This window comes from Thyridium curvatum (genome assembly GCF_004353045.1).
Source record: "Thyridium curvatum strain D216 chromosome Unknown NODE_30_length_408869_cov_84.441474, whole genome shotgun sequence".
Classification (NCBI taxonomy): domain Eukaryota; kingdom Fungi; phylum Ascomycota; class Sordariomycetes; order Thyridiales; family Thyridiaceae; genus Thyridium; species Thyridium curvatum.
The window spans coordinates 1-17,958 of record NW_022156785.1 but is presented as its reverse complement, the minus strand read 5'-3'; the positions used below and the strand labels follow the sequence as shown (position 1 = coordinate 17,958).

General features: G+C 55.2%; 5 protein-coding genes across 5 annotated transcripts; 3 read left to right on the top strand and 2 right to left on the bottom strand.

Moving 5' to 3' along the window:
• Window positions 1–2,945: 2,945 nt before the first annotated feature.
• E0L32_005587 (uncharacterized protein) lies at window positions 2,946–4,919 on the top strand (the record flags this gene model as incomplete). Its single annotated transcript, XM_031140126.1, has 2 exons — window positions 2,946–4,202; window positions 4,284–4,919. The coding sequence occupies 2 exons, from the start codon at window positions 2,946–2,948 to the stop codon at window positions 4,917–4,919; spliced, it is 1,893 nt and encodes a 630-aa protein (XP_030995598.1).
• Window positions 4,920–5,161: 242 nt separating this feature from the next.
• E0L32_005586 (uncharacterized protein) lies at window positions 5,162–5,914 on the bottom strand (the record flags this gene model as incomplete). Its single annotated transcript, XM_031140123.1, has 2 exons — window positions 5,162–5,312; window positions 5,379–5,914. The coding sequence occupies 2 exons, from the start codon at window positions 5,912–5,914 to the stop codon at window positions 5,162–5,164; spliced, it is 687 nt and encodes a 228-aa protein (XP_030995597.1).
• A 1,104-nt stretch (window positions 5,915–7,018) lies between these two features.
• E0L32_005585 (uncharacterized protein) lies at window positions 7,019–8,794 on the top strand (the record flags this gene model as incomplete). Its single annotated transcript, XM_031140122.1, has 2 exons — window positions 7,019–7,060; window positions 7,124–8,794. The coding sequence occupies 2 exons, from the start codon at window positions 7,019–7,021 to the stop codon at window positions 8,792–8,794; spliced, it is 1,713 nt and encodes a 570-aa protein (XP_030995596.1).
• Window positions 8,795–9,310: 516 nt separating this feature from the next.
• On the bottom strand, window positions 9,311–10,144 carry E0L32_005584 (uncharacterized protein; the record flags this gene model as incomplete). The annotated part of the gene is made up of 3 exons (XM_031140121.1): window positions 9,311–9,586; window positions 9,675–9,907; window positions 9,976–10,144. The coding sequence occupies 3 exons, from the start codon at window positions 10,142–10,144 to the stop codon at window positions 9,311–9,313; spliced, it is 678 nt and encodes a 225-aa protein (XP_030995595.1).
• Window positions 10,145–15,799: 5,655 nt separating this feature from the next.
• On the top strand, window positions 15,800–16,687 carry E0L32_005583 (uncharacterized protein; the record flags this gene model as incomplete). Its single annotated transcript, XM_031140120.1, has 3 exons — window positions 15,800–16,057; window positions 16,219–16,353; window positions 16,415–16,687. 3 exons carry the CDS (start codon window positions 15,800–15,802, stop codon window positions 16,685–16,687), a joined length of 666 nt encoding a protein of 221 aa, XP_030995594.1.
• Between the last annotated feature and the right edge of the window lie 1,271 nt (window positions 16,688–17,958).

Here is a 17,958-nt window from a genome sequence, read left to right as displayed (position 1 = left end):
GCAAGGGGGATACAACAGGCGCCCAATGCACGAGAGGTCCGCCCTCCCTGAAGGAGCTATGCAGTGGCAGGGTTTGCTTGGGTTTACAGGGAGGTCAGGGCTGGGGAATCCCCTAGAAAATCGCTATGCGATCTCACGTCGTCATCTCCCCTACCTCTTGCTGGGTCGGTACTCTCGACCTTGGTGAAACCGTGTGCTGTACTCGGTAATGTCGCTTGGTTCCAACCCTTCCAGCAATTACAGGGGACTTAGCGATCCCGTTTACTGTCTCTTGCAAGTGTATACATTCTGCCGGGGGTACAAAGTACCAGCAGCCAAGGAGGGCCAGGAGGGTTTTTTTTTCCTTTGTACTCGTCCAGCCTTGACGGACTCACGCCGCTGCTTGCGGGTTCAGCGTGGGACAGGGACAGAACATCCCAGCCTCACTCAGGCTGCTGTGTGTGTAAGAGGTAGGTACTTAGTTACAGTAGGTACCTATCAATGTGTGTTGCACGCGAGGGTGGAGCGCGAGGAAAGGGCGGACCCGCGGAGTACGTACTAAGGCAGGGAGGGTATGAATCGATGCTGCGCGGCCGAAAAAATTCGTACGGAGGTTCGGAGTACCTACTAGGTAGTCAGACGGGAACAACGCCCACGACTCCACGATGCAGAGGCATTTGTTGAAAGCTGGCCAAAACCGGCATTGGTCTGGCTGTGCTGGTTGTGCTGACATATCAGCCCCCCCATCACCCCCCTTGTCGCCGGAAATGACCAGGATGCTGGGCATCAAAGACACTACTTTCGTACCTCCGTACGTACCTCCATCCCAGATCGTCCCGTGTGGAGCCCACTTGGCAACCAACAGCACAGGTAGTCTCTTGCACCGAAGGGCCTAGCGATATCTCCGGCATGCTCTCTTTCTCGGGTTTTGTGGCGAGGCCGGGTCCGGAATGGGCCGCCGCCTCGCCTGCGAGGGCTCCAAACGCGTCTTGAAAGCGCCCGATGAAGCTCCATTCTCCGAGCGCATTGACAAGGAATGCATCTTCTGCTGAATGGAGCATTCACAGGTAAAATAAGCGCCAGCCACACTCTGAACTGCAGATACCAAAAGCAGTAACTAATGTCTGTTAACTACACGTGGCATTGCTCGCGACATCTTCAACTCGTCAATAACCTTGGAGCTCCTGCCTACCTATGAACCATACAGCTGTGAGATCCGGCTCTCACCATTTCAAGTAGACCCTGCAGACGTCCATTTGATACTGACAACTGGAGCCAATGCCTCTTTCAAGAGGCCAATCAAGGTCAAGACCACTGCGAGCCATCGTTCCGCGCCGAATGATGCTCAATGGCTCGGTGTGTCGGCTCCTTTGCTGGCCTCTCCTACTTGCCTCCCCGCTTTAGCATGTATATGGTACTTGGCAGTCACCTACGAAGGTCTCCTTGGCAACAAGGAGGGGGGCCTTTAATCACCGTTGAGAACCACACTCGCAACTCCATGGCTCGACTTCACCAAGGCAGCCGTAGAACATGTCCCAGACCAAGAGACCAAAGGAAGCATTTTCCCCAGCCAGCGTTGGAGATCTTGATACCGCCTGTTTTACGAAGTACAAACGCCTAAAATTATCTGCTCCGCCCTGTCGCACGCCACACGACCTGGAACATCTTACCAGGTTCAGTTAGTTGCCTGAAGGAGGTACATAAGCACCGAAAACGGCGACAGCTGAAACCGGCGCGCGGGCGGCGTGGGTTCTGTAACCGAAGCGTCCAATGGTCTCTCCGCATCCCCTGTGCCAGAGTTCCAGGCCATCGGTCTCACCAGGAGCCAACCTTTAAGATCGCCGTAAGCGCCTTGGCTTTCCAGGAAAGCGTGCTGGTTATGGGAGATCGTAATATGACATAAGACCTGACCTTCTACGCAGAATCGATTGAAGAGGGATAGATCTTCTTTAGAAAATACCGATGCGCTGCAGGGCTGTCCTGGGGCAGGACAAGAAGCGCTTAAATGACTTGATGGCGGCAGAGCAGGCCCTTTACTTATGAGAGAGTATTGTGTTGATTACTTTCCAAATTGCGATCCAAGACACGGACCTAGTCAGCATTGGGAAATGGGAGACAAGTGGTGATGTCGTATTTCCTTTGCTTTTTTTTTATCCAGCATCACCCATGGTTCCGCATTGGGTTTCCTCCATTTATCCAATTTGATGCTCCGTACGTGTGAAGGCACGGATACAGTAGAGCTCGGGGCAAGAAACCGTATTTACCAGGCAGCCACCCTCCGTGCTGTGGCCTGTTATGCATGGATGGGCAGGCACCAGAATTGAATTCACCCCCAGACACAGATCTTGGCCAACTCTATCTATGTACCTAATGCTTTTCGGCGAGATGCCAAGTTATCAAGCGAGATGGCCTGGCCGCCTTCTCTCTTCCTCCACCCCCCTTTTGAGCTGTCTGAGAACTCGTGCAGATTACGAAACAACTTCCCGGATCCGGTACAAGTAGTACGTGCGCATCTGCAGCACTTGATTCGGACATAAACTTAATATGCAGGTAGGCACGCCGTCTGTGCGAATGCAAAACCAGGGGTTGAAGGAATTCGTCTGAACTTGAGAGTCCGAAAAAGGGGGTTGGCGTTTTCGAGACGGAGCCTGGGCAACTAGACTTGCTAGTCAGGCACCAGCCAAATAATTTTCTGGGCCTTGGCAAACGCGACTTTTGCATTCGACACCGCGCTCGCGTCAAAGCCATGTCGACATCCTTCCCCGCACGGAAGCGTGTTCCACATGCCGTAAGGCTGCCTGAACGCATCCTCAGCCTTGTTCGTCATCCAGCAACCTCCAATTGCACAGCGCACCCGATAGAACAGCGTGTGTGCCAGTTGGCCGCCATCAACCATCCCGGCGCCTGGCGAGGTCATCTACACGGCGAGGTATGGTAGCCCTTCTGGGCAGCGCTCCGTCGGCAAGATGAGCAAAAACGGCAGCATCCGCAGCTTCTTCAGGCCAGTCCCGCAGGCTTCACACACGTCACAGCCCTCGCCGCCCTCAGAATCCCAGTCTTCTCTTCCACAGCCACCTTCGTCGCCAAATCCGGCCCTGCTGTCTTCACCGCAGCCTGCAACGCCACCACGCCCCCATGCCATCAGCCGTGATGCCATCATCCACGGATCGGATGAAGAGGACGATGCGTCCGACTCATCACTGCCTGATCTTTGCGCGCTTCCCCGCCAAGCCGAGTCGCCTATAGCATATCCCTCTCCTGCCCCCAAGGACCGCAATTCCTGCGTGACGCCTAGGGCGAAGAGGACGGCCAAGGAATTCCATTCCTCGCCGTTGACTCTGATGCCCAAATACAATCTACCGCCAAAGTTTGATCTCAAGGCGCTGTTGAGCCACGCCAGGAAGGATGACGCCACAGAGGCAAGTGCCCAGAGGGTCTCGGCTACGATCTCCAGGAAGCAGAGCCCATCTGCCCTTTCTGCACAAAACGATCCCGCCGCAGTGTTGCACAAGCATGTGATGGACCTGGGAGATGGCGATGACGACGAAGATGCAGAAGTGGACAAGCATAAGCTTCGCAGAGCCATCGACCGGACCGAACTCGGAGCCGCCCGCAAGAGGTGGTATTTCTTCAAACAAAACTTTGAGCCGCCGCCCTTTTCTCAAACTCCTTTCCCGAACGCGGCGGCGACAGGCAGATGGCGCTTCTTGAAGGATGCAAAGTCAAGGCGTGAAGACTTTGAGAACGGCATCCCCCAGCTCATGGTGACGAAGCAGAATGACTTGCCTGATGAGATTTTCCTCTGGGTGCTGGACCAAGCATGCCTTGAGCCAGCTGATTCTCTTCGAGCGACCTACGTTGGACTGCTTTCAGTCTGCAACCACCATATCACTCGTCTTGTCGATGCGGACCGCCTGAAGCAGATGTTCCACAGCTTGGGGTGCCGTTGGGAAAGCACCGATTTCTCGAGTCGGCTGGACAGTATTCAGGAGTTCAATGATCCATATCCGGGTAGGACCTGGTCTCAGCTTCGATCTGTCCTTCAGTTCCTGTCTGTCGCAGCACCACACATGTCGCCAGCCTGTCTGACGTGCGCTACCAACATCCTTCTACGACTGGGAATCGACACTGTTGTGATTGAGAACCCAGATATCATGGTCGCTTACGAGGAGGCTCTTGCAAACATTGCCGACAATGTGGCAGCGAACCATTGGCATGAGTTTGTACGTCCCGTTCCCTCTTCTACGTGCACTGATGGGGCCGACATGTAGTTTTGAGATCGCGGCTAATACGTGTTACGATAGTGCGAAGAAGTGTGTATGACTTTGTATACAAGCGTGGAGCAACCGACCCTGAGGTGGCAATCTCTGTCTTGCATGCCGTCAGGGAACCCCAGAGTCCACGATCTACGGCGAAGGATCGCTGCTGTGTCGTTCTTTGATGACCTCAAATACTCCCTGCACGATGCCATCTCGACGCTCCCAATCAGCGTCATCACAGATCGACTGAGAGCAGACGAGCTCACCGTAAATGCTCAAACCGATTATTACGACCTGACGGCAATGATCAGACTTCTAGACATCACCGTCAACGACGGACTGAGTAATGCGTACAACCCCCCGGACGCACACACCGATTTCGACACCGACATCGACAACCTGGCGCAGCGGCTCAAAGAGATCTGGCAGGGCATCAGCACTTCCGGCGCCGGGTACATATCTCGACTCGAGGCCAAGACCACACTGAAGAGCGTTCAGGAACGGCTCACGCACACTGTGCGCTCACGGCCCAAGCCAAAGACGGACATTTACAGCGCCCTTTCGGCGTCGAAGACAGAGGACCCTTTCCAGGCGAAGAAGGAAGAGAGGCAGAGGGAGAAGCAACGAGCCATGATGAATAGCTTTCTCCGGAAGGCGAGGCCGGTGGACTCTTTGACGTAATGACTAACCATGGTTTCTCGTCTGCGGTTCGGCAACAGATTTCCTGGGCCGTATTCAGTTTCAGCAAAACAAGTGTATCATACAGAAGTCTATATTGTTATGACGATGATTTAAATGACTTGCTAGGAACGACAAGTCCAAGCCTACACGCAACTTCCTGCTGAGTCCAAAACCGTACAAAGAAGCTTCTCTCCGGGTCGCAAATGCAATGCGTACAATAACAAGAGATACCAAGCGGTCCATTAGTCAAAGAACTTGCGGTTGGGGTTCGGCCCAAACAGGGTCTTGCGGACTCCTGGCAAGGCACTGTCTTTAAGAAGGTCTAGCCGGGCGTCAAACGTGTTGTCGATATCAATCTTGCCCGCGCCGCCCACGATAGACACTCCTCCAGCGCTAGAAAGCACGGGTCAGCCATTTACATCACCAAGAGACATCGGGGGTGTTGCCAGTCAGACTCACCTTCCTTCAGGCAGAGGGTTGGCCTCGTCGATTGTCGCCTTCACCTCTTTGCCGACCTCCTTCTTGTACTCCTTTGCCGCATCTTCGATCGCCTTCTTAACGGTGTCGTAGTCGGCCTTGCGTGCCCGCACCTGGAGCTCGGGCTCGTTCATGGCGTAGAAGCCCTCCAGCAGGAGGTTCTTCAGGATGCCGCGGTAACGGCTCTTATCCTTGGTACCCTCGGCGAGCTTCTTCTGGGTCGTCTCGAAGATGTCGTCGAGCAGCTCCTGCCTGGCGGCGAGGACCTTGAGCCGCGTCTTGTTGGCGACGGTAGAACGGGTGATCTGCTGTGACATGGTGGCTTGCTTGAACTTCTTCTCGTAGGCGGCGTCGATCGCATCGGTCTCCTGCCGCACGAGCTTGGACTTCTCGATGGCGAACTCCTCGTTGGCCTTGATCTCAATCTCGCGCGCCTTCTCCATGGCCTCCTGCTTGATGAACGCCGTCATCTTGCGGAGCTCTTGTCCGACCTGTTGTGGCAGCGAGGTCATTAGCATGATGTCCAATTCGTTGGGCTTGTGGCTGGGCAATGCATTCAAGCTTCTGCCAGTGTTCCGCCTGAAAGCGAGATCGTGTGATCATGGACACAGGTTCTGAAGTGATCGGGAACATACTTGGCTGTCGGACAAGGCGTGGACTTGAGACATCTTGGCTGCTGATGTAGGAGGCCTGGCGGGGATGAGGGTATTATGTCGTCGGTGTTGGCCAAGGGGTAACGCTGCGTAGGATGTATGTGCGCTACTCGCAATGCCTCTTCGGTTTCAAGGTTGGATCGTTCGGCTACGTGTGCAGGCTGCTCGGTATCGTGGTGTTGCGCGAGAATGCAAGATCGAGGCTGCCAATATGTTGGTTCAACTGTAGTCCACAGCTTAGCTCGGGGACGGCTCGTGAGAGTGACGAGTGACGATGGGACTTGGAGCTACCAGCCAGGTAACAGGGGGCCAATAGATAAGATAAGAAGAATCACGTGCAGCACACTGCCCATTCCAAGGCCCAAGTGACGAAGCTCGGCGACTAGCACCACCAGAGTGCGCTAATGTCGCGGGCGCGCAAGGAGGGACCCTCTCTGGCCCCTCTGTCCCTGCAGTGGATGGGCCACCTGACGGGCCCCAAGCGACGGCGGTCAACAACCAAGGGCGGCGAACAGCCCAGATCTCGAGTGTTTCAACTGACCTGTATCTGCGTATCACCTCAACAAACCAGCATTTGTGCATGCAGCGGCGTTGCTCTTCTGTAGTATACTCTTATCTTTTCCCTAATACTGGTCCCTAAGTAGTTGTCGAGTTCGGCTCGACCATAGTTCTGGGCCCGGCGGCACTCTCGTGTGGCATAGAGTGGCGAGCTCTCAGCAAACCGCCATTGCATTGCAGGGACCCCGGCCGTCGTCATTGACCCATCGAACGAGCCACCGCCCAACGCTTCAACGAACGAACCCTCTCCCGAACCACGCTTCCCACGGGTCGGCGCATGCAAGTACTTTCCTGGTCGGCGCTTCTATCCATTGTCCCCAACTCCTCTTGCCCACCATATGCGACACTTGGTTGTTGGGAGGTCGTCTGCGCCTCCTGCCAGATGACATCAGGGCGCCCAATACTCCAGTCATGGGATCTCTCGGCGGCCTCTCCCCTGGCGGGAGCATCGCTGTATGTCTCCGTATCCTGGGCCCGACTTGGGTGTCCCTCTCATGCTAAAGCCATGTGATATAGGTCGGCATCATTGTTGGGTTGATGTCCACGAGCGTCCAAAGCCTTGGACTTACCTTGCAACGAAAATCGCACATCCTAGAAGACGAGAAAGGCCCTCTCGATGTACGACGGCCACCGCATAGAAGAAGGAGGTGGCAATTGGGCATGGGCATGTTCATCATGGCAAACCTGCTGGGAAGCACGGTACAGATATCGACGCTGCCCTTGCCGGTGCTCTCGACACTGCAAGCATCGGGCCTTGTGTTCAACTCGATTTGCGCGACGCTCATCCTCGGCGAGCCCTTCACGAGGTGGTCACTATGGGGAACATTGCTTGTGTGCGGTGGCGCGGTCTTGATTGCGATATTCGGGGCCATACCATCGCCAGCGCATAGCCTCAAAGAGCTTCTCGCCCTCCTTGGCAGGAAGCCTTTCATTGTCTGGATGTCGCTCCAGGCGGTCCTCGTGATAGCCATCGCGGTCGCGGTCGACCTTACGAATGCGCTCTCCAGTCTCTCGCAGAGTTCCCGGTTCCGTTTCGCGCGAGGCCTCGCTTTCGGTTGCATAAGCGGCATCCTGTCAGCGCATAGTTTGCTTGTTGCCAAGTCCGCGGTCGAGTTGATTGTGCGGACGATAGCAGACGGCAACAACCAATTCAACCGCTGGGAGTCTTGGGTCCTGGTGCTGGCCCTCGTCGTCCTCGCCCTGAGTCAGCTGTATTATCTCCATCGTGGCCTCAAACTCGTTTCAACATCCGTTCTATACCCCCTTGTTTTCTGCATTTATAACATCATCGCGATCCTTGACGGGCTCATATACTTCAACCAGACGAACCTCATCAGCCCTCTTCACGCCTGTCTGATATCTCTAGGCACCGTGATACTTCTCTCCGGCGTTCTGGCCCTCTCTTGGCGTCTTAGCGACGAACAGCATCAACCGGCTGTGGGCCAGTCAACGCTTGCCCCCGGGTTGGGCATGGTGGAGGATACTGAAGGCGAAGAAGAAGAGGAGGATCTTCTTCTCGGGTCAGACATCGCAGATGATGAGGAAGGCGCCGCTCTCGCACGGCCATACGCTTATCAGACATTCGAGTCGGGAAGCTCCCGTCCCAACATCAACGGCGAATCAGCCACGCCGTTGACGCCGACACGGCGAGTCTCGCTGGTGCCTTCGCTGAGAACGACTACCTCGCGGTGGACGGAACGTGCGGAGATCTGGGACGAGTTAGAAGATCAGGAGAACCCGAAATCTCCCCTGCCGGGCTTGGGGAGGCGCCGCAGTAGCACGCTTCCAGTCCTGGGCGAATCCTCGACTCTGCTGCCCACCCCGCGGAGAGGAGCAAGTGGCGGCAGCCCTTTCGGGCTTGGGGCGGGAGATGATGCGGCCATGGCTAGTGAGTCGCAATTGTCGCCCCACAGGCCTCACGGGCGTAGGAGGCGGAAGTCCACGGGCTTCAAGGGCTTTCAGGCTCGAAGGTCTTCCAGGAGGAAGAGCTCGAGCGGTCTACAGGACGCCGTGGCGGGGCTGTGGAGGTTGAGGTGGTGGAATAAAGACAGAAAGGAGAGGGCGCGGGATACCACAGTGGAAAGCCCTTTGGTGGAAGATCGGAATCGCTGGGCAGAATACAGAGATGATCCGGGGAATGACGGCAACACTGGCTCAGATCCGGCTTTGTCCAGATCTAGAGGTTGACAGCCAGTTCCTGTGTAATAGATTCGTTCTAGGATATGGCCGGTTCAAATATACGACGGGTCCGACCAAGTTTCTTTCCCTCCAGACAGGCCCGCTCTCATCACAGAATTAGGTCCGATGAAGCGGCGTGCCAGTCAATGCTTGCCAGAGGAGTCTTTTAACAAAGCACTGTCATTCCCTCCCTCTCAGTCTCACTGTCTTGCATGTTTGGAAACTAATGCTTTTTTTTGTGTAAGATAGGTATTATAAAATGCGAGGTTCGGGTACACCTTTCTATACGACGATGTTGTCCACAACAAACAAAGAACTCAAGTGATGCATGCTACAAGTATATATAGCTCATGGTTGGCAACGAACACTGGCCAAACATAGCCCCTGGCTATCCCAACCACCCAAAACACCAAACTTCCGCCTCTCTCCGGATATCCAACCCCGACAGACTGCCAACCTGGCTCTATCCGCACTCGGCGGAGGTGGCCTCTCCCGAAACCGTCATCAGCAGACGTGGACTTTGGCTTAGAAAGTGCCGCGGGCATCGCTCTTCTCGTCAATGTGGCGGAAGCGCTCGTTCTCCTTGCGGTCCTTTGCCAGGCAGGCCGTGGCGAGGATCAGCACGCCGTCGATACCGCACATGCCAAAGACGGCGGTGAAGATGTCGTCGACGAAGACGTTGGCGAAACTCGAGATCGGAGTCGCGCACCCGCGCATCAGGGCCGCCGCCGCCGGGCTGGGGCAGGTAGCATCGGTGACGAAGGCCGGCGAAGTGCTGTTGAAGTAGCCGCAGCAGTTGAACTGTGATAAAAAGAAAAGGCAGCTGGTTAGTATTCCATAAGGAAATGCGTGCGCCTGCTGGGGTCTGGGACATGAAAGGGAGACGTACGGCTGTCTGCATAAGGGACTGAATCTCGGGCGTCTGTGCGATCCAGATAGGCGCGAAGTCCTTCTTGACGGTGAGCGTCAGGATCCAGAGGTACAGGCCGAGAATGAGCGAGAAGGCGGCGCACACGGTGACCAGGTAGCCGCTGATCTTGAGCCACGCGCGGCTGGGGGTGATGATGGCTGGCACGGTCGAAAGGAAAGTCACAAAGATGAAGACGGCGTTCACGATGCCAGCTGCTCGAGGGTTAGCCATGCATCTGCATCCGCCCCCGCCGCCTCTTCCCCAAGTGAACACAACATACCGGTCAGAGGGAACTTCTGATAGAAAAGGTTCCTCGCTGCTTGCATCCCTTCTGCGGGTGTCGTGAAAGCGTCATTCTGCACAATGACCGAGAATCCGAGCATGATCGCCCCCATGATGACGAAGAGCCCATCGGCACCGATGTAGGCGAGAAGGATCTTGTTTGCCATCTTTCAAGTGATCGTGACCCAGACAACCGTATTCGATTTCTTGGTTTTGTTTTCTTTAAAATTTGTCTCCTTCCTCTCGTCCAAATCGACGTCCGGCGTCCTTATCCCAAACCTCCCAAAAAACAACAGCAGCAAGATACTCGGCGAATAAAGGAAGTAGTAGCCGAACAAAGGAAGTAATAGCAAGGGCGAGGTCGACCGGCAAACCCAACACCTGGAAGGGGATAGAAGGCAATAGATCAAGATGATCGCAAGGTCACAGGAGAAGGGAACGAAAAGGAAGTAAATATCAGAAGCGAAGGGACTCAGACACAGCTGCGTCGAGATCAACAACGACAAACAAAAGTTTGAGGCTGAAGGCGAAGGGAATAGTAGAAGAAGACGGGAGGTAGAGAAGAGAAAGAGGACGAGAGACACGAATGCTGGACCAGCCGTCGCAACAGAATTGAAACCAACCCACCAAGGTGAATCGCAAAACCTACGAGCAGACGATATGGGAGAGAGAACTGGGAGCAGGACCCCAGATCGCTGGCGGCCATTGGTGGTGGTCCATGATCCCTGACGCGAAGGCGTTTCAGAGTGTGTTAGAGAATGGCCGAGAGCCAAGCGTTCGTGGTGTGGTTGCGTTGCTTTCTCTGCTGCGCACAAACCACATGCCGCCCAGAGACCTCTCCTGGCGCCTGGAGACCAGCCAAGTAGGGGGGTTCAGGCTCCACTTCGCGTCCCCCAAGCCACTGTCGAGGCCGCACAACGCCCGTAAGTCGCACGATTACAGGGGGCATACAGTTGCATACGAGTCGGAAGACTTTCCAAGGGCTGCGTAATGAGGTACCTACATGCCTAGTAGGGATTTATTCATTCAGACAGACACATTCATCATCTGTGCTGTACTCAAAAAGCAGTCGATCAGATCGTCCGTAGGGATGACTTACATTTCCGGATTTGACTCAGCCCTATCTTGTATGGGAGCGGTGGCCAGTTCGTACAGAGGTTGCAGGCATTTTTGTTCCCAATGGTTCATCATGGGTCATCATGGTCATCTCACGGCCTAAAGTAATCATTGCGCCAGGCAAGCCGCATTGTAACCCCAGCATGTCTCTCGATCTGCGTGTGGATTGCCAAAGAATGCCAAAGGCCGGCCATTTGGGATACAAGGTCCATTGCCATGTGTGCTTTCTATCGAGTTTACTAGGTCTGCAATCATGTCTCGCGGGTCAAATACGAGGTTACTAGCACAGAGCAGTGATGTGTTGTTGCCTCATCGGCTGGCCGGCATCATCGGGTCATCGCGTGCATGGGCTTCGTCCTCCCTTCAGGTAATTTATCTACCTAGGTAGTTGGCTGAGTTTTCACCTACTTGGTGCTGCATATGCAATCAGCCTCAGCGTCTGCAACTCCACGTGAGGACGCAGCCGGTCCAGCACATATGCGTTCCGAGACAGGCCAAAAGGGGCAGACGGATGTGTCTTTGCAACTAGCCGGTGTCGTGCGCGGGAATGGGAACCGCAGCCGGGTCGTACAATTGGCCGCGGCCGACTGTTGATTGCCGACCTCGCGATTCTATTCAACAGCGTACAGCGTCGTCCGTCTGATCGGTGAGAAGTGCCTCCATGTTGTAGGCCCGATGCCATCTCAGAACCGCGGTGGTGATCCTCACAAACAGAGCACCATGCAAAAGTCCATCTCGCAGTCTGCTTGTGTGATGATGGAGAGGGGCCGGCCGATCTTAGTCATTGAAACTAAAATTGCTGACATCTTGCAGTATCCCAGAGGCCGCTGACTGGGGCAGTGAGCGACTTCAAGAACCAAGCACGGAGGTATCTCCTTGCTTTCCCCGATTGTAGGCCCGAGATTGGAAGAGATGGGTGCCAGTGGGCACAGCCAATCAGAGCCTGGCTGACTTCCATAAGAAGAAGCTGGCCGCCCTTTCCTCCTTTCAGCCATCGCACTTGTCCTTTTTCTGACACGCTGTGCCATCTTGAGACTCGGCTGATCTTGCATCACTCTGTTTTTGATCTACCTCTTTACTTGCGCTTTGCGCAGAGCACTTACACCATTTTGCGCTTCGACACCAGCCATTCCCAGTGCCTACAACACTGCTCCATCAGTCAACCCATTTCCCCCCTCAATCGGCGTCAGTCGTTCACCGCGGTCCCAAAGGGGAAAGTACGTTGCAGTACCACGAAACCACGGATCAAAGCCAAGCGCCTTCCCTTTCTGAGCATAGGCTGGGTCTATTTTTTGTCTTGCCTTTCAACGTTCCTTATTCTGATCCCTGGGCTACATGTGTTAGTCAAGTGTCTGGCGACATCGACATCGACATTCGAGGTGACGGAAAACGGTTCGTCCACTTGACAAAAGTGAAGGCAACTTCAGCACGCGAGGGGGCGGGTTTCCTGAACGCCAAGCGCCTACGAAATACACGTAGGTCGTCTATCTCTTCCGTACTTACGCGCCCTTCTTTGATTTGGCGGACCCGGTCTACCTACCTATCCTGCGCCAATTTCCGCAAAGTGTCAGTACAAAGTCGTCTTTCGTCTTCCGTGTTTGGTCATGCTTTCCACCCCCGTGTTCGCAACTTTCCTTCCATTACGGCACTCCCATGCACCAGTCCTGTCATGCTGCTGCTGTTCATGCGATGCTGTCACTTCCTGCTGCAGCAAATGCACCCTGCTCCAATCCTGATTCTTGTCTATCCCGACTTTCGCCCTGCAAGATTGCGAGATGGGCCTAGGCGGCGTCCAGGGTAGCATCCGGGCACCTGTCATCATGAAAATCCTAGACATTTTCAGTCACACGCTATCTCCTCCCCCCGCTTTTCCTCCCTTGCGCGTTGGTCGACGCCCCCACTGCACTTTCCCCTATTCCTCTCCCCCCCCCTTCTCTTCGTATGGCAAAGCTCCTGGTTCAGGCAAAAGAGAGGCCTTGTTCACCTGGACGAGCCCTCCATGGATCACTGCATACCATCCCTGTCACACGAGCGTGTTCAATATTGTGTCAAAGACACGCCGTGAATCCCGCATTGGCAAGACCAGCGTGGAGCACATTTTGCCCTTTTTGCCCTGCGTTTGATGGAGCCGATCCGAGAGACTGGTTGTTCATCAAAGCTCGTTGATGCGCGCCGGCACGGTAGCATCGACCCGTGTACAGCTGAAATTCGTCGGCCTGTACTTGTATTTTGAATGATCTCTACCTGGTCTCTCCGCGCAGCCGAGTACTTCGTCCGAGTCTCGGCTGGAGAGCAAGAAGCTCTGCCTCTGGAACGAATCGCTTTGCCAGTTCATATCAGCGACTGGGGACGACGTTAAACTAGTCTGGCCCGATTCAACATGCCATCCTCCTTCGCACAGTGGACTCGACCAGCAAGATGTTGTTCTGTCCGGCTGCATCGGGGTGACCCCTGTTCCCTTGGTGCATGGGGGGAGGAGGATCCGCCCGTCGCGTTCCAGTCGACAACACCTCAGGTACCTACCTGTTCACCCATGGGCCTGGGGAGTGCATTGCGCCGGTGTGGTTGTGTGCACTGTGCACCGGTGACATTTTGACCGGGTCCTGGGCAAGGTTATCGCCCTTCCCGTCCGTTGCCCTGGTCCAGACACTACACACCTCGGTCCTGCGTCTCTCGACCAAAGGGCGACATCTGCGTGATCCATGTTGGAATCGACCCAGCGACTGCCAGCAAGTCTGCAGCGCGGTGTCGAGCGCGCAGAGCTGCAGCCACTGGGGATCGTCCTACACATGCAAGGATGCTGCCGGAAGCCTTACGCGCATGAGAAGGGGGCATGAACCGTGGCCAATGGTCCGCTGTCAAATCCTCAACCGGTGTCGTGTAGCTGAAAATGCAAGACAGATCCTCTGAGGTCTACGCTACCTGGGCGCACAAGTGCGAGCGCTAGGGGAAGCCATGTATCGGCGACCTGGCTTTGGCTGGCCTTCCCGATCAACTTTCACCCCATTCCCCACTTTCTTTAGAATTATTAATTGTCATTTTGCTCTGGGGACAGCTCAAGCGTCTCCAAAGGCCCTCTGTGGGTCGCTGGTTTATTACCGCGAGCTCGCTTTGACCATTCGACCCCGCCCATCGCGCTAGAGGCGACAGCACCGTGTTTTTTGCTGACGGACCCAGTTGGGACGAATTGGAGATGCGCCATTCGCTGACCTCTCTTCTGACAGCACCAAGCCGTGCATCAACAAGCTTCACTAGCACTAGGCACTGAACGGCCGGCCCTTGGAAACAGCCACATGCGACAGCAATAAACCCCGACAACTCCGGTACTCGGCGGCGGTTGTTGAACAGGCGTTGGGAACCTCTGCATACGAAAGGACGCTCGCGAGGAACAAATCGTACTCCGTAAGTCGACAAGTCTCTCGTTTTGCATTCCTATTTCCGTATCTGCGCCAAGGGACATTCCAGCGAAGAGCTGCTGTGCTCTGGCCTGGCAGGCAAATGTCGCGCGTAGTTGCGTCGGGACCGCATGCCTGTGAGAGACAAGCATGCATGCAGAGTGGTGCTCCGTACCTAGGCTCTCTCTCCACGCTCACACTGACACACACACACACTCTCTCTCTCTCTCGGTCTCGTCTTTTTTGCCCGTCCAATGGTCGCGCGACTGGGCTGGCACTACGCCGCCCACCCGCTCGCCGGGTCCCCCAGTCCCAGGGTTCTTTTAGCACTGTAGACCGGGCGATGTTGGGGGGGCACTCTAGCTGCAGTTGCGCTGCAGGTGGTGCCGCTGGTAGCTCGCCCGCCGCTTCCCCTCCACCCCTGTCTAGCGCAGCACTTTGCATCCTTCGGCACTACCAATCGCCAGCCACCCACGTTCCCACCCCCCCTTCCCCCTCCCCTCCTGCCCTTTCCTCCTTTCCTCTTTCAAGTCAAGCAGCCCACGGATTGGCGTCGTCCCCCGCCCTCGCCCTTCTTTTTTAAAGTGTCTGGCTGTGTCCCGCAGCTGCCCGTGGGTGTTACCACCTCACTATCCTCTTTTCATTCATTCCGCACTCAACCAAGCCTGATCAGTGCAAAGCGCTGTCACTCCCCCCCCAAGTGACACTTTGCTTATTTCGAAATCAGATCAAGATCAAAGATCGCGGTTGGACACGCCCAAAATACAATCAAGCCAAGCTTGTTGACATATTCCTCGGAGGAAAAAGAAGAGACGCTGATCGAGTCTGTCAAGTCCAAGCCACACTCACTGCCTCGGCATATTCTTCCTTTCTTTTTTTTGACTTTGGCCTGCCCTCACACCTCCCTGCACTACCGTTGAAAAGCGCCCCATCCTGGCCCGTATCAATCAACGGACTCCAGCAAGTTACCGAGAAGGACGAAAGCACGGTCAGCGCGCGTGCCACCAATTACCTCCACACGCGAACAACCTGGCCCGGGACCCCCTCCTCAATCCCACCCCCAGACCAGACCCGTCAAACAAAGCAAAATAAAAATTAAACCTGATTCCTCGCTTCCTTCCGCCGGCGCACCAGACTCAATTCAGCCAGCACCCAACCAGGTTTCTGCGTCAAAAAGGCAACTTACAACAGAGCCTCTCCGCACAGAGCCAGAACAAGTCTAGGTCATCGGCACAACGCTCAAAAGAGCATCTCCACCAATCTTTTATCCTTTTGTAGTTTCTTGTGAAACCACAGCGCAAGCCGAGCAAAATGGCCGACATCACGGATCAGCACGACCAGACGGCCGCGACCGAGCTCGACGACTCGCAGTCGGTCGGCAACGGCGCAGGTGCAGGCGCCGCCGAATCGCGTGGAATCAAGCGCCAGCGCCCCAGCACTGCCGACGATGACGATGATGATGACGAGAAGGGTGGCCGCGAGCGTCGTAAGATTGAGATTAAGTTCATCAGCGACAAGTCGCGAAGGCACATTACCTTCTCTAAGCGCAAAGCTGGCATCATGAAGAAGGTACGTCGCTAATCGCGCTGATTGCATCGATCGTCGCTCTACCCCTTGCGCCTTCCGCCTTGCGCGCGCCAGCACTTTGTGCGACGCATCATACATGACGGATTCTCTGCGTCGCACTGACAGTCTTTGATGGCAATTGCTGACCTATTTTGCGACTCTAGGCGTACGAGCTCTCTGTACTCACCGGGACACAGGTCCTGCTACTGGTGGTCTCTGAGACCGGCTTGGTATACACCTTCACGACGCCTAAGTTGCAACCGCTCGTCACCAAGGCCGAGGGCAAGAACCTCATTCAGGTATGCGGCATCTTTTGGCCCTCCTCGTGTCTGCCTCGGAAGCTAATCATCGCTCTTTCAGGCTTGCCTCAATGCCCCAGAGCCGACGCCTGGTAACGAGAACGGCATGGATGACCAGAACCAGGTCGACTCGCCCGAGGAGACGGCCAACAGCCACCTTCCTCAGAGGAACACTGCGATGGCTCAGAACCCGCATGTTCCTCCTCCATACATGCCGAATGTCACGATGGACCCCCAACAGGCCCTTGCCTACTCCAACTATGTGCAGCAACAACGCGGTGCGCAATATATGCCGCAGTCGGGACTTCCTCAGCACACCTCGCACCAGTCATAACGACCGGTGTGACCAACCCTACTTTATCTTGCGCGCGCTGATACCCAGCATACAATGCATTTCCTGCGATGTCGCGCTCTAGAATGGGCTCCCCCCCTCCAAGCCCAGGCACAGGCGCGGCCTTAGTCTTTTTGGCGTTCATATTCGATGTCGATAACTCGCGTATTTATCTCTCTTTCTCCACTATGTTTTTGAGTGGTCTTTTTACACGCCCCTCATCTTCACTCAGCCCTCCGGGCTTCCCCGTACCAGGCGTGGGAGCATCACGGGGCTGGACTACCGATGATGGGTCCTAAGGCCTTGCAATCGACACGTCGTGTTGCCCACCGCGCTGCCACAGTATCGAAAGCGCTGAATTCGTTCATTTGCAGGTTGGGATGGCATGTGCCGGACTTGGTCGCGGCATTGGCAATAGGACTCCGGCGGCAAAGTTGTTTCTTCTGTGAAGCGAAGCATGAGACGGTCGGTGGCTTGTTATCTTTTTTTGTGTGAGATCACGGCAGCGTGGGCCAGAATTGCCAGGGCTCGCACGTCGTGCGCACTTTTTGCATGGTGGACCGATGCAGGGGTTCTTTCTTTATTTATATGCAGGGATGCTCAAAGGGAAGGGGAGGCGGACGAGCAGCATGAGACTATGATTCCCCAATGGATCACAAAAGGCTGGATGAGGCCCGGAGCAGCGGCCATCCTGCCTGGTGGTAATACTAATAGTCAATCCAGTATAACGTCACAGGACCATGGTTAGGCAGAATTCAACCGACATCCTCAGGTTGTCACTTTTCATCAATACCCTGGCTCCTTTGTCTATGGTTTGGACAACTTGATTCCTACAAATTCCACTTGCGATCCGCGTGCTGTGATGGCGATTTCATGTACCTATGCTTTGGGGCTTGTCAGCATGAAGACTGGGTCCAAGGCATAGCACCTTTGTACTTGCATGTTGGTTGGCAAAGCAAGCATGGGCGGATGGGCTTAATATCTCGAAAGGTTGAGTGACAAGGACGATGGCTTGATTCTCTAGGTGCCGCAACAGGCGCTCTTGTCGGTCATTCTATCATCATAGCAAGCACCTTAGGCGGTGCAGCTGTGCACAGATAGTTCAGCGTGGTAAGATCAGATCTGCCCACTCAGCAGGCAAGGCTTTGAAGAAGCTTGCTAAGAAGCTTGCTAAGAAGCTTGCTCAGGTTCGACGGCGCTTTGATACACGAGGCTCGACTGAACACCCCCCCCCCCCCCCCCCCCTCCCACCTCCCCCTCCCCCCACCCCCCCC